Source organism: Phyllobates terribilis, unplaced genomic scaffold (assembly GCF_046119375.1).
Source record: "Phyllobates terribilis strain yellow unplaced genomic scaffold, ASM4611937v1 Scaffold_4__5_contigs__length_816908805, whole genome shotgun sequence".
NCBI classification, from domain to species: Eukaryota; Metazoa; Chordata; class Amphibia; order Anura; family Dendrobatidae; genus Phyllobates; species Phyllobates terribilis.
In genome coordinates this window covers 482,411,114-482,426,964 of record NW_027362764.1, presented here as the reverse complement: position 1 = coordinate 482,426,964, position 15,851 = coordinate 482,411,114, and the positions used below count along the sequence as shown (strand labels likewise).

Genomic DNA, 15,851 nt, shown 5'->3' with positions numbered 1-15,851 from the left:
ATAGTAGTGGGGGTGATACTGTAGAGAGATATAGTAGTGGGGGTGCATACTGTATAGACATATATAGTAGTGGGGGTGCATACTGTATAGAGAGATATAGTAGTGGGGGTGCATACTGTATAGACATATATAGTAGTGGGGGTGCATACTGTATAGACATATATAGTAGTGGGGGTGCATACTGTATAGACATATATAGTAGTGGGGGTGCATACTGTATAGACATATATAGTAGTGGGGGTGCATACTGTATAGACATATATAGTAGTGGGGGTGCATACTGTATAGACATATATAGTAGTGGGGGTGCATACTGTATAGACATATATAGTAGTGGGGGTGCATACTGTATAGACATATATAGTAGTGGGGGTGCATACTGTATAGACATATATAGTAGTGGGGGTGCATACTGTATAGACATATATAGTAGTGGGGTGTATACTGTATAGACATATATAGTAGTGGGCGTGTATACTGTATAGACATATATAGTAGTGGGCGTGTATACTGTATAGACACATATAGTAGTGGGCGTGTATACTGTATAGACACATATAGTAGTGGGCGTGTATACTGTATAGACACATATAGTAGTGGGCGTGTATACTGTATAGACACATATAGTAGTGGGCGTGTATACTGTATAGACACATATAGTAGTGGGCGTGTATACTGTATAGACACATATAGTAGTGGGCGTGTATACTGTATAGACACATATAGTAGTGGGCGTGTATACTGTATAGACACATATATAGTGGGCGTGTATACTGTATAGACACATATAGTAGTGGGCGTGTATACTGTATAGACACATATAGTAGTGGGCGTGTATACTGTATAGACACATATAGTAGTGGGCGTGTATACTGTATAGACACATATAGTAGTGGGCGTGTATACTGTATAGACATCATATAGTAGTGGGCGTGTATACTGTATAGACATATATAGTAGTGGGCGTGTATACTGTATAGACATATATAGTAGTGGGCGTGTATACTGTATAGACATATATAGTAGTGGGCGTGTATACTGTATAGACATATAGTAGTGGGCGTGTATACTGTATAGACATATATAGTAGTGGGCGTGTATACTGTATAGACATATATAGTAGTGGGCGTGTATACTGTATAGACATATATAGTAGTGGGGCGTGTATACTGTATAGACATATATAGTAGTGGGCGTGCATACTGTATAGACATATATAGTAGTGGGCGTGCATACTGTATAGACATATATAGTAGTGGGGGTGCATACTGTATAGACATATATAGTAGTGGGGGTGCATACTGTATAGACATATATAGTAGTGGGGGTGCATACTGTATAGACACATATAGTAGTGGGCGTGTATACTGTATAGACACATATAGTAGTGGGCGTGTATACTGTATAGACACATATAGTAGTGGGCGTGTATACTGTATAGACACATATAGTAGTGGGCGTGTATACTGTATAGACACATATAGTAGTGGGCGTGTATACTGTATAGACACATATAGTAGTGGGCGTGTATACTGTATAGACACATATAGTAGTGGGCGTGTATACTGTATAGACATATATAGTAGTGGGCGTGTATACTGTATAGACACATATAGTAGTGGGCGTGTATACTGTATAGACACATATAGTAGTGGGCGTGTATACTGTATAGACACATATAGTAGTGGGCGTGTATACTGTATAGACACATATAGTAGTGGGCGTGTATACTGTATAGACATATATAGTAGTGGGCGTGTATACTGTATAGACATATATAGTAGTGGGCGTGTATACTGTATAGACATATATAGTAGTGGGCGTGTATACTGTATAGACATATATAGTAGTGGGCGTGTATACTGTATAGACATATATAGTAGTGGGCGTGTATACTGTATAGACATATATAGTAGTGGGCGTGTATACTGTATAGACATATATAGTAGTGGGCGTGTATACTGTATAGACACATATAGTAGTGGGCGTGTATACTGTATAGACACATATAGTAGTGGGCGTGTATACTGTATAGACATATATAGTAGTGGGGGTGTATACTGTATAGACATATATAGTAGTGGGCGTGTATACTGTATAGACATATATAGTAGTGGGCGTGTATACTGTATAGACACATATAGTAGTGGGGGTGTATACTGTATAGACACATATAGTAGTGGGGGTGTATACTGTATAGACATATATAGTAGTGGGCGTGTATACTGTATAGACATATATAGTAGTGGGGGTGTATACTGTATAGACATATATAGTAGTGGGGGTGTATACTGTATAGACATATATAGTAGTGGGCGTGTATACTGTATAGACACATATAGTAGTGGGGGTGTATACTGTATAGACACATATAGTAGTGGGCGTGTATACTGTATAGACACATATAGTAGTGGGCGTGTATACTGTATAGACACATATAGTAGTGGGCGTGTATACTGTATAGACATATATAGTAGTGGGCGTGTATACTGTATAGACATATATAGAAGTGGGCGTGTATACTGTATAGACACATATAGTAGTGGGCGTGTATACTGTATAGACACATATAGTAGTGGGGGTGTATACTGTATAGACACATATAGTAGTGGGCGTGTATACTGTATAGACATATATAGTAGTGGGCGTGTATACTGTATAGACACATATAGTAGTGGGGGTGTATACTGTATAGACACATATAGTAGTGGGCGTGTATACTGTATAGACATATATAGTAGTGGGCGTGTATACTGTATAGACATATATAGTAGTGGGCGTGTATACTGTATAGACATATATAGTAGTGGGCGTGTATACTGTATAGACATATATAGTAGTGGGCGTGTATACTGTATAGACACATAGTAGTGGGCGTGTATACTGTATAGACACATATAGTAGTGGGGTGTATACTGTATAGACATATATAGTAGTGGGCGTGTATACTGTATAGACACATATAGTAGTGGGCGTGTATACTGTATAGACACATATAGTAGTGGGCGTGTATACTGTATAGACACATATAGTAGTGGGCGTGTATACTGTATAGACACATATAGTAGTGGGGGTGTATACTGTATAGACATATATAGTAGTGGGGGTGTATACTGTATAGACATATATAGTAGTGGGCGTGTATACTGTATAGACATATATAGTAGTGGGCGTGTATACTGTATAGACATATATAGTAGTGGGCGTGTATACTGTATAGACACATATAGTAGTGGGCGTGTATACTGTATAGACATATATAGTAGTGGGCGTGTATACTGTATAGACATATATAGTAGTGGGCGTGTATACTGTATAGACATATATAGTAGTGGGCGTGTATACTGTATAGACATATATAGTAGTGGGCGTGTATACTGTATAGACATATATAGTAGTGGGCGTGTATACTGTATAGACATATATAGTAGTGGGCGTGTATACTGTATAGACACATATAGTAGTGGGCGTGTATACTGTATAGACATATATAGTAGTGGGGGTGTATACTGTATAGACATATATAGTAGTGGGTGTGTGGTTACTGTATAGACATATATAGTAGTGGGCGTGTATACTGTATAGACACATATAGTAGTGGGCGTGTATACTGTATAGACATATAGTAGTGGGCGTGTATACTGTATAGACACATATAGTAGTGGGCGTGTATACTGTATAGACACATATAGTATTGGGCGTGTATACTGTATAGACACATAGCAGTGGGCGTGTATACTGTATAGACACATATAGTAGTGGGCGTGTATACTGTATAGACACATATAGTAGTGGGCGTGTATACTGTATAGACATATATAGTAGTGGGCGTGTATACTGTATAGACATATATAGTAGTGGGCGTGTATACTGTATAGACACATATAGTAGTGGGCGTGTATACTGTATAGACACATATAGTAGTGGGCGTATATACTGTATAGACACATATAGTAGTGGGCGTGTATACTGTATAGACACATATAGTAGTGGGCGTGTATACTGTATAGACACATATAGTAGTGGGCGTGTATACTGTATAGACACATATAGTAGTGGGCGTGTATACTGTATAGACATATATAGTAGTGGGCGTGTATACTGTATAGACATATATAGTAGTGGGCGTGTATACTGTATAGACACATATAGTAGTGGGCGTGTATACTGTATAGACACATATAGTAGTGGGCGTGTATACTGTATAGACACATATAGTAGTGGGCGTGTATACTGTATAGACATATATAGTAGTGGGGGTGCATACTGTATAGACATATATAGTAGTGGGCGTGCATACTGTATAGACATATATAGTAGTGGGCGTGCATACTGTATAGACATATATAGTAGTGGGGGTGTATACTGTATAGACATATATAGTAGTGGGCGTGTATACTGTATAGACATATATAGTAGTGGGGGTGTATACTGTATAGACATATATAGTAGTGGGCGTGTATACTGTATAGACATATATAGTAGTGGGCGTGTATACTGTATAGACATATATAGTAGTGGGCGTGTATACTGTATAGACACATATAGTAGTGGGCGTGTATACTGTATAGACATATATAGTAGTGGGGGTGTATACTGTATAGACACATATAGTAGTGGGCGTGTATACTGTATAGACATATATAGTAGTGGGGGTGTATACTGTATAGACATATATAGTAGTGGGCGTGTATACTGTATAGACATATATAGTAGTGGGCGTGTATACTGTATAGACACATATAGTAGTGGGCGTGTATACTGTATAGACACATATAGTAGTGGGGGTGTATACTGTATAGACATATAGTAGTGGGGGTGTATACTGTATAGACATATATAGTAGTGGGCGTGTATACTGTATAGACATATATAGTAGTGGGCGTGTATACTGTATAGACATATATAGTAGTGGGTGTGTATGCTGTATAGACATATATAGTAGTGGGCGTGTATACTGTATAGACATATATAGTAGTGGGCGTGTATACTGTATAGACATATATAGTAGTGGGCGTGTATACTGTATAGACACAGGGTTTGCATTAGTGTGTACTGTATAGACACATATAGTAGTGGGCGTGTATACTGTATAGACACATAGTAGTGGGCGTGTATACTGTATAGACACATAGTAGTGGGCGTGTATACTGTATAGACACATATAGTAGTGGGCGTGTATACTGTATAGACACATATAGTAGTGGGCGTGTATACTGTATAGACATATAGTAGTGGGCGTGTATACTGTATAGACATATATAGTAGTGGGCGTGTATACTGTATAGACACAGGGTTTGCATTAGTGTGTACTGTATAGACACATATAGTAGTGGGCGTGTATACTGTATAGACACATATAGTAGTGGGCGTGTATACTGTATAGACACATATAGTAGTGGGCGTGTATACTGTATAGACACATATAGTAGTGGGCGTGTATACTGTATAGACACATATAGTAGTGGGCGTGTATACTGTATAGACACATATAGTAGTGGGCGTGTATACTGTATAGACACATATAGTAGTGGGCGTGTATACTGTATAGACACATAGTAGTGGGCGTGTATACTGTATAGACACATAGTAGTGGGCGTGTATACTGTATAGACACATATAGTAGTGGGCGTGTATACTGTATAGACACATATAGTAGTGGGCGTGTATACTGTATAGACACATATAGTAGTGGGCGTGTATACTGTATAGACACATATAGTAGTGGGCGTGTATACTGTATAGACACATATAGCAGTGGGCGTGTATACTGTATAGACACATATAGCAGTGGGCGTGTATACTGTACAGACACATATAGCAGTGGGCGTGTATACTGTACAGACACATATAGCAGTGGGCGTGTATACTGTATAGACACATATAGCAGTGGGCGTGTATACTGTATAGACACATATAGTAGTGGGCGTGTATACTGTATAGACACATATAGTAGTGGGCGTGTATACTGTATAGACACATATAGTAGTGGGCGTGTATACTGTATAGACACATATAGTAGTGGGCGTGTATACTGTATAGACACATATAGTAGTGGGCGTGTATACTGTATAGACACATATAGTAGTGGGCGTGTATACTGTATAGACACATATAGTAGTGGGCGTGTATACTGTATAGACACATATAGTAGTGGGCGTGTATACTGTATAGACACATATAGTAGTGGGCGTGTATACTGTATAGACACATATAGTAGTGGGCGTGTATACTGTATAGACACATATAGTAGTGGGCGTGTATACTGTATAGACACATATAGTAGTGGGCGTGTATACTGTATAGACACATATAGTAGTGGGCGTGTATACTGTATAGACACATATAGTAGTGGGCGTGTATACTGTATAGACACATATAGTAGTGGGCGTGTATACTGTATAGACACATATAGTAGTGGGCGTGTATACTGTATAGACACATATAGTAGTGGGGGTGTATACTGTATAGACATATATAGTAGTGGGGGTGTATACTGTATAGACATATATAGTAGTGGGGGTGTATACTGTATAGACATATATAGTAGTGGGGGTGCATACTGTATAGACATATATAGTAGTGGGGGTGCATACTGTATAGACATATATAGTAGTGGGGGTGCATACTGTATAGACATATATAGTAGTGGGCGTGCATACTGTATAGACATATATAGTAGTGGGCGTGCATACTGTATAGACACATATAGTAGTGGGCGTGCATACTGTATAGACACATATAGTAGTGGGCGTGCATACTGTATAGACACATATAGTAGTGGGGGTGTATACTGTATAGACACATATAGTAGTGGGCGTGTATACTGTATAGACACATATAGTAGTGGGCGTGTATACTGTATAGACACATATAGCAGTGGGCGTGTATACTGTATAGACACATATAGCAGTGGGCGTGTATACTGTACAGACACATATAGCAGTGGGCGTGTATACTGTACAGACACATATAGCAGTGGGCGTGTATACTGTATAGACACATATAGCAGTGGGCGTGTATACTGTATAGACACATATAGTAGTGGGCGTGTATACTGTATAGACACATATAGTAGTGGGCGTGTATACTGTATAGACACATATAGTAGTGGGCGTGTATACTGTATAGACACATATAGTAGTGGGCGTGTATACTGTATAGACACATATAGTAGTGGGCGTGTATACTGTATAGACACATATAGTAGTGGGCGTGTATACTGTATAGACACATATAGTAGTGGGCGTGTATACTGTATAGACACATATAGTAGTGGGCGTGTATACTGTATAGACACATATAGTAGTGGGCGTGTATACTGTATAGACACATATAGTAGTGGGCGTGTATACTGTATAGACACATATAGTAGTGGGCGTGTATACTGTATAGACACATATAGTAGTGGGCGTGTATACTGTATAGACACATATAGTAGTGGGCGTGTATACTGTATAGACACATATAGTAGTGGGCGTGTATACTGTATAGACACATATAGTAGTGGGGGTGTATACTGTATAGACATATATAGTAGTGGGGGTGTATACTGTATAGACATATATAGTAGTGGGGGTGTATACTGTATAGACATATATAGTAGTGGGGGTGCATACTGTATAGACATATATAGTAGTGGGGGTGCATACTGTATAGACATATATAGTAGTGGGGGTGCATACTGTATAGACATATATAGTAGTGGGCGTGCATACTGTATAGACATATATAGTAGTGGGCGTGCATACTGTATAGACACATATAGTAGTGGGCGTGCATACTGTATAGACACATATAGTAGTGGGCGTGCATACTGTATAGACACATATAGTAGTGGGGGTGTATACTGTATAGACACATATAGTAGTGGGGGTGTATACTGTATAGACACATATAGTAGTGGGCGTGTATACTGTATAGACACATAGTAGTGGGCGTGTATACTGTATAGACACATAGTAGTGGGCGTGTATACTGTATAGACACATATAGTAGTGGGCGTGTATACTGTATAGACACATATAGTAGTGGGCGTGTATACTGTATAGACACATATAGTAGTGGGCGTGTATACTGTATAGACACATATAGTAGTGGGCGTGTATACTGTATAGACACATATAGTAGTGGGCGTGTATACTGTATAGACACATATAGTAGTGGGCGTGTATACTGTATAGACATATATAGTAGTGGGCGTGTATACTGTATAGACATATATAGTAGTGGGCGTGTATACTGTATAGACATATATAGTAGTGGGCGTGTATACTGTATAGACATATATAGTAGTGGGCGTGTATACTGTATAGACATATATAGTAGTGGGCGTGTATACTGTATAGACATATATAGTAGTGGGCGTGTATACTGTATAGACATATATAGTAGTGGGCGTGTATACTGTATAGACACATAGTAGTGGGCGTGTATACTGTATAGACACATAGTAGTGGGCGTGTATACTGTATAGACACATATAGTAGTGGGCGTGTATACTGTATAGACACATATAGTAGTGGGCGTGTATACTGTATAGACACATATAGTAGTGGGCGTGTATACTGTATAGACACATATAGTAGTGGGCGTGTATACTGTATAGACACATATAGTAGTGGGCGTGTATACTGTATAGACACATATAGTAGTGGGCGTGTATACTGTATAGACACATATAGTAGTGGGCGTGTATACTGTATAGACACATATAGTAGTGGGCGTGTATACTGTATAGACACATATAGTAGTGGGCGTGTATACTGTATAGACACATATAGTAGTGGGCGTGTATACTGTATAGACACATATAGTAGTGGGCGTGTATACTGTATAGACACATATAGTAGTGGGCGTGTATACTGTATAGACATATATAGTAGTGGGCGTGTATACTGTATAGACATATATAGTAGTGGGGGTGCATACTGTATAGACATATATAGTAGTGGGGGTGCATACTGTATAGACATATATAGTAGTGGGGGTGCATACTGTATAGACATATATAGTAGTGGGGGTGCATACTGTATAGACATATATAGTAGTGGGGGTGCATACTGTATAGACATATATAGTAGTGGGCGTGCATACTGTATAGACATATATAGTAGTGGGCGTGCATACTGTATAGACATATATAGTAGTGGGCGTGCATACTGTATAGACACATATAGTAGTGGGCGTGCATACTGTATAGACACATATAGTAGTGGGCGTGCATACTGTATAGACACATATAGTAGTGGGCGTGTATACTGTATAGACACATATAGTAGTGGGCGTGTATACTGTATAGACACATATAGTAGTGGGCGTGTATACTGTATAGACACATATAGTAGTGGGCGTGTATACTGTATAGACACATATAGTAGTGGGCGTGTATACTGTATAGACACATATAGTAGTGGGCGTGTATACTGTATAGACACATATAGTAGTGGGCGTGTATACTGTATAGACACATATAGTAGTGGGCGTGTATACTGTATAGACACATATAGTAGTCGGCGTGTATACTGTATAGACACATATAGTAGTGGGCGTGTATACTGTATAGACACATATAGTAGTGGGCGTGTATACTGTATAGACACATATAGTAGTGGGCGTGTATACTGTATAGACACATATAGTAGTGGGCGTGTATACTGTATAGACACATATAGTAGTGGGCGTGTATACTGTATAGACACATATAGTAGTGGGCGTGTATACTGTATAGACACATATAGTAGTGGGCGTGTATACTGTATAGACACATATAGTAGTGGGCGTGTATACTGTATAGACACATATAGTAGTGGGCGTGTATACTGTATAGACACATATAGTAGTGGGCGTGTATACTGTATAGACACATATAGTAGTGGGCGTGTATACTGTATAGACTCATATAGTAGTGGGCGTGTATACTGTATAGACACATATAGTAGTGGGCGTGTATACTGTATAGACACATATAGTAGTGGGCGTGTATACTGTATAGACACATATAGTAGTGGGCGTGTATACTGTATAGACACATATAGTAGTGGGCGTGTATACTGTATAGACACATATAGTAGTGGGCGTGTATACTGTATAGACACATATAGTAGTGGGCGTGTATACTGTATAGACACATATAGTAGTGGGCGTGTATACTGTATAGACACATATAGTAGTGGGCGTGTATACTGTATAGACACATATAGTAGTGGGCGTGTATACTGTATAGACACATATAGTAGTGGGCGTGTATACTGTATAGACACATATAGTAGTGGGCGTGTATACTGTATAGACACATATAGTAGTGGGCGTGTATACTGTATAGACACATATAGTAGTGGGCGTGTATACTGTATAGACACATATAGTAGTGGGCGTGTATACTGTATAGACACATATAGTAGTGGGCGTGTATACTGTATAGACACATATAGTAGTGGGCGTGTATACTGTATAGACACATATAGTAGTGGGCGTGTATACTGTATAGACACATATAGTAGTGGGCGTGTATACTGTATAGACACATATAGTAGTGGGCGTGTATACTGTATAGACACATATAGTAGTGGGCGTGTATACTGTATAGACACATATAGTAGTGGGCGTGTATACTGTATAGACACATATAGTAGTGGGCGTGTATACTGTATAGACACATATAGTAGTGGGCGTGTATACTGTATAGACACATATAGTAGTGGGCGTGTATACTGTATAGACACATATAGTAGTGGGCGTGTATACTGTATAGACACATATAGTAGTGGGCGTGTATACTGTATAGACACATATAGTAGTGGGCGTGTATACTGTATAGACACATATAGTAGTGGGCGTGTATACTGTATAGACACATATAGTAGTGGGCGTGTATACTGTATAGACACATATAGTAGTGGGCGTGTATACTGTATAGACACATATAGTAGTGGGCGTGTATACTGTATAGACACATATAGTAGTGGGCGTGTATACTGTATAGACACATATAGTAGTGGGCGTGTATACTGTATAGACACATATAGTAGTGGGCGTGTATACTGTATAGACACATATAGTAGTGGGCGTGTATACTGTATAGACACATATAGTAGTGGGGGTGCATACTGTATAGACACATATAGTAGTGGGGGTGCATACTGTATAGACATATATAGTAGTGGGGGTGCATACTGTATAGACATATATAGTAGTGGGGGTGCATACTGTATAGACATATATAGTAGTGGGGGTGCATACTGTATAGACATATATAGTAGTGGGGGTGCATACTGTATAGACATATATAGTAGTGGGGGTGCATACTGTATAGACATATATAGTAGTGGGGGTGCATACTGTATAGACATATATAGTAGTGGGGGTGCATACTGTATAGACATATATAGTAGTGGGGGTGCATACTGTATAGACATATATAGTAGTGGGGGTGCATACTGTATAGACATATATAGTAGTGGGCGTGCATACTGTATAGACATATATAGTAGTGGGGGTGTATACTGTATAGACATATATAGTAGTGGGCGTGTATACTGTATAGACACATATAGTAGTGGGCGTGTATACTGTATAGACACATATAGTAGTGGGCGTGTATACTGTATAGACACATATAGTAGTGGGCGTGTATACTGTATAGACACATATAGTAGTGGGCGTGTATACTGTATAGACACATATAGTAGTGGGCGTGTATACTGTATAGACACATATAGTAGTGGGCGTGTATACTGTATAGACACATATAGTAGTGGGCGTGTATACTGTATAGACACATATAGTAGTGGGCGTGTATACTGTATAGACATATATAGTAGTGGGCGTGTATACTGTATAGACATATATAGTAGTGGGCGTGTATACTGTATAGACATACATAGTAGTGGGCGTGTATACTGTATAGACACATAGTAGTGGGCGTGTATACTGTATAGACACATAGTAGTGGGCGTGTATACTGTATAGACACATATAGTAGTGGGCGTGTATACTGTATAGACACATATAGTAGTGGGCGTGTATACTGTATAGACACATATAGTAGTGGGCGTGTATACTGTATAGACACATATAGTAGTGGGCGTGTATACTGTATAGACATATATAGTAGTGGGCGTGTATACTGTATAGACATATATAGTAGTGGGCGTGTATACTGTATAGACATATATAGTAGTGGGCGTGTATACTGTATAGACATATATAGTAGTGGGCGTGTATACTGTATAGACATATATAGTAGTGGGGGTGCATACTGTATAGACATATATAGTAGTGGGGGTGCATACTGTATAGACATATATAGTAGTGGGGGTGCATACTGTATAGACATATATAGTAGTGGGCGTGCATACTGTATAGACATATATAGTAGTGGGGGTGTATACTGTATAGACATATATAGTAGTGGGCGTGTATACTGTATAGACATATATAGTAGTGGGCGTGTATACTGTATAGACATATATAGTAGTGGGCGTGTATACTGTATAGACACATATAGTAGTGGGCGTGTATACTGTATAGACACATATAGTAGTGGGCGTGTATACTGTATAGACATATATAGTAGTGGGCGTGTATACTGTATAGACATATATAGTAGTGGGCGTGTATACTGTATAGACATATATAGTAGTGGGCGTGTATACTGTATAGACATATATAGTAGTGGGCGTGTATACTGTATAGACATATATAGTAGTGGGCGTGTATACTGTATAGACACATATAGTAGTGGGCGTGTATACTGTATAGACACATATAGTAGTGGGCGTGTATACTGTATAGACACATATAGTAGTGGGCGTGTATACTGTATAGACACATATAGTAGTGGGCGTGTATACTGTATAGACACATATAGTAGTGGGCGTGTATACTGTATAGACACATATAGTAGTGGGCGTGTATACTGTATAGACACATAGTAGTGGGCGTGTATACTGTATAGACATATATAGTAGTGGGCGTGTATACTGCATAGACATATATAGTAGTGGGCGTGTATACTGTATAGACATATATAGTAGTGGGGGTGTATACTGTATAGACATATATAGTAGTGGGCGTGTATACTGTATAGACATATATAGTAGTGGGCGTGTATACTGTATAGACACATATAGTAGTGGGGGTGTATACTGTATAGACATATATAGTAGTGGGGGTGTATACTGTATAGACATATATAGTAGTGGGCGTGTATACTGTATAGACATATATAGTAGTGGGGGTGTATACTGTATAGACATATATAGTAGTGGGGGTGTATACTGTATAGACATATATAGTAGTGGGGGTGTATACTGTATAGACATATATAGTAGTGGGGGTGTATACTGTATAGACACATATAGTAATGGGCGTGTATACTGTATAGACACATATAGTAGTGGGCGTGTATACTGTATAGACATATATAGTAGTGGGCGTGTATACTGTATAGACATATATAGTAGTGGGCGTGTATACTGTATAGACATATATAGTAGTGGGCGTGTATACTGTATAGACACATATAGTAGTGGGCGTGTATACTGTATAGACATATATAGTAGTGGGGGTGTATACTGTATAGACACATATAGTAGTGGGCGTGTATACTGTATAGACATATATAGTAGTGGGCGTGTATACTGTATAGACATATATAGTAGTGGGGGTGTATACTGTATAGACACATATAGTAGTGGGCGTGTATACTGTATAGACATATATAGTAGTGGGCGTGTATACTGTATAGACATATATAGTAGTGGGCGTGTATACTGTATAGACATATATAGTAGTGGGCGTGTATACTGTATAGACATATATAGTAGTGGGCGTGTATACTGTATAGACACATAGTAGTGGGGGTGTATACTGTATAGACATATATAGTAGTGGGCGTGTATACTGTATAGACATATATAGTAGTGGGCGTGTATACTGTATAGACACAGGGTTTGCATTAGTGTGTACTATCAGGGGCTCCATAGCCACATGTAGTAACCCTATCTATGGCGCTTATAGAGATCTGCCATGTCTGCCCCGGCACAGAGTCCTCTCACTGACCGGTTATACCGCGGTGCAGGTCCATGGCTGCTCCCACTGCACCTTACACCACACACTTGGAGCTGCCACCTGTAAATGGAGGATTAGGAGGGGGCACACACTACCTGTCCACCAGCTCCAGCTCGCCCGCCATCTTGCTGCTCTCCTGTAGTAACATGTGCCGGGCGGAGCCTCCTCCATGAGCTTCCTGTCAGCTCCGGCCTCCGCCTGTAATACTAGAGGTGCCGGCAGAGGGCGCAGTGAGGAGCACCGTGGTTTACAGTCGCCGGTGACGTTTCGGGGCAGAGCAATCCGTGAAGTTGCGGTGCGATGTATCACTCTCCGCAGTCATCATCATCATACCACTGGACTGAGGCTGTAGGGGACATATTGCTGCAGATTGTAAGGGGAGATTTTACAAAAGAGCACAAAAATCCAACGGTGGGAATTTGGGGCCTATTCATTATTGCTGTTTCTCCCCATTCTGGAGTAATTTCCTCTTGTTTTATTTACTCCAGTATTGCCACCTTATTCTCTATACTTTTTGCACCACTTTTAAAGTTGTCTTTCATTTTTTAATACCCAGATTCATTAAGACTGGAAAGGGAGTGTTGGATTACTTTAAGCCAAACTTCTCGCTCCAGTCCTTGACCGGAGTAAGATCCCTGACATGGAGACCCATGCCCCTAATGAATCAGGAGCATCTGGCTAGTGGCGAGGCATCCGTGCCCCTCTCCATCTTACCCCAATCTGGCATGGCAGTGAGATTGCTGGCACAAGGAACGCCACCGCTCATGAATCAGAAAAGCTCTTGCGTCTCACCCCGTCCAACCATTTTGTCGTAGCTGTGAGAAACTGGCGTAAAATTGCCAAAAGTTGCAACATTTTTGTGAATCTCCTGATGTAGTCAGATGTTTAACACGAATTCATGAAATCCAACCAAATATCACATTTTTGGGGGGCGCATCTTACTCTGGTCCCTGCCTGGATTAAGGTTTCTGGAGGAGTATTTAAATTGGTGCATTTTGGGGACTTTTCAAAGGATTTGTGACTTTCGGCGCTGAAAAGTCCTAAAAACAGGTTGAAGACATAAATAAAAAGCTTTTTTTTATATTTTGCACTGAATTTATGAATTGTTTGCGCCATTTTGAAGAATTTGGAACAAAAAATGTCAGCAAATACCACATGACAAAAAAGAAAAGTGGCTTCAATAATTCGCTAGTGATGAGTCAGGCCATGGCGTCTGTGAAATCGTGATTCCATGATCTATGCTCGATTTGATATCTCGGTGTATTCTAATGTGATCGAGCACGATCTCTGAAATAAAGCGGCCAATCATTTAGGTGCCAACTCTCCCAAAATGTTTGGACTCCTGAAAGAGCTGCCGAAACGTTCTGACATCTCAAAGATTTGTGAATATCTCAGGCATTACCGAAACCATCCAAAAGCCAGCGTTGTTGGACAGTGGTGTAGCATGAGTAGCCAGCCCCCAGGCAAAGTAGGTGCTGCACTCCCTAACCCAGTAATAATACTCCTTAAGTACCTCTTTAAAACCAATAATGCCCCCTGAATGCCTCTTTAAGGCCATGACCCCACACTCAGTATTTGGTCAGTATTTTTTGTCAGGCGTGGGAGCCAAAACCAGGTGAGGAACAATCAGAGAAAAGGTATAATAGACACAAGTCACCAATTCTGCATTTATCACCCACTCCTGGTTTTGGCTCCCACTCCTGAGAAAAAATACTGACCGAATACTGACCAAATACTGATAGTGGGGCCGTGGCTGTAACTGTTGTGTTTATTTCTGG

General features: G+C 39.7%; 1 protein-coding gene across 2 annotated transcripts in view; it reads right to left on the bottom strand.

Annotated features, from left to right (window-relative positions):
• The window catches only part of RIOK1 (RIO kinase 1), a 101,381-nt gene extending 87,069 nt beyond the window's left edge, over nt 1-14,312 (bottom strand). For both annotated transcript variants that reach the window (XM_073678731.1, XM_073678732.1), the window contains exon 1: nt 14,169-14,312. In XM_073678731.1, the coding sequence (XP_073534832.1) occupies nt 14,169-14,221 (53 nt within the window). In that variant the 5' untranslated portion in view covers nt 14,222-14,312. The remainder of the gene's footprint in view (nt 1-14,168) is intronic.
• Between the last annotated feature and the right edge of the window lie 1,539 nt (nt 14,313-15,851).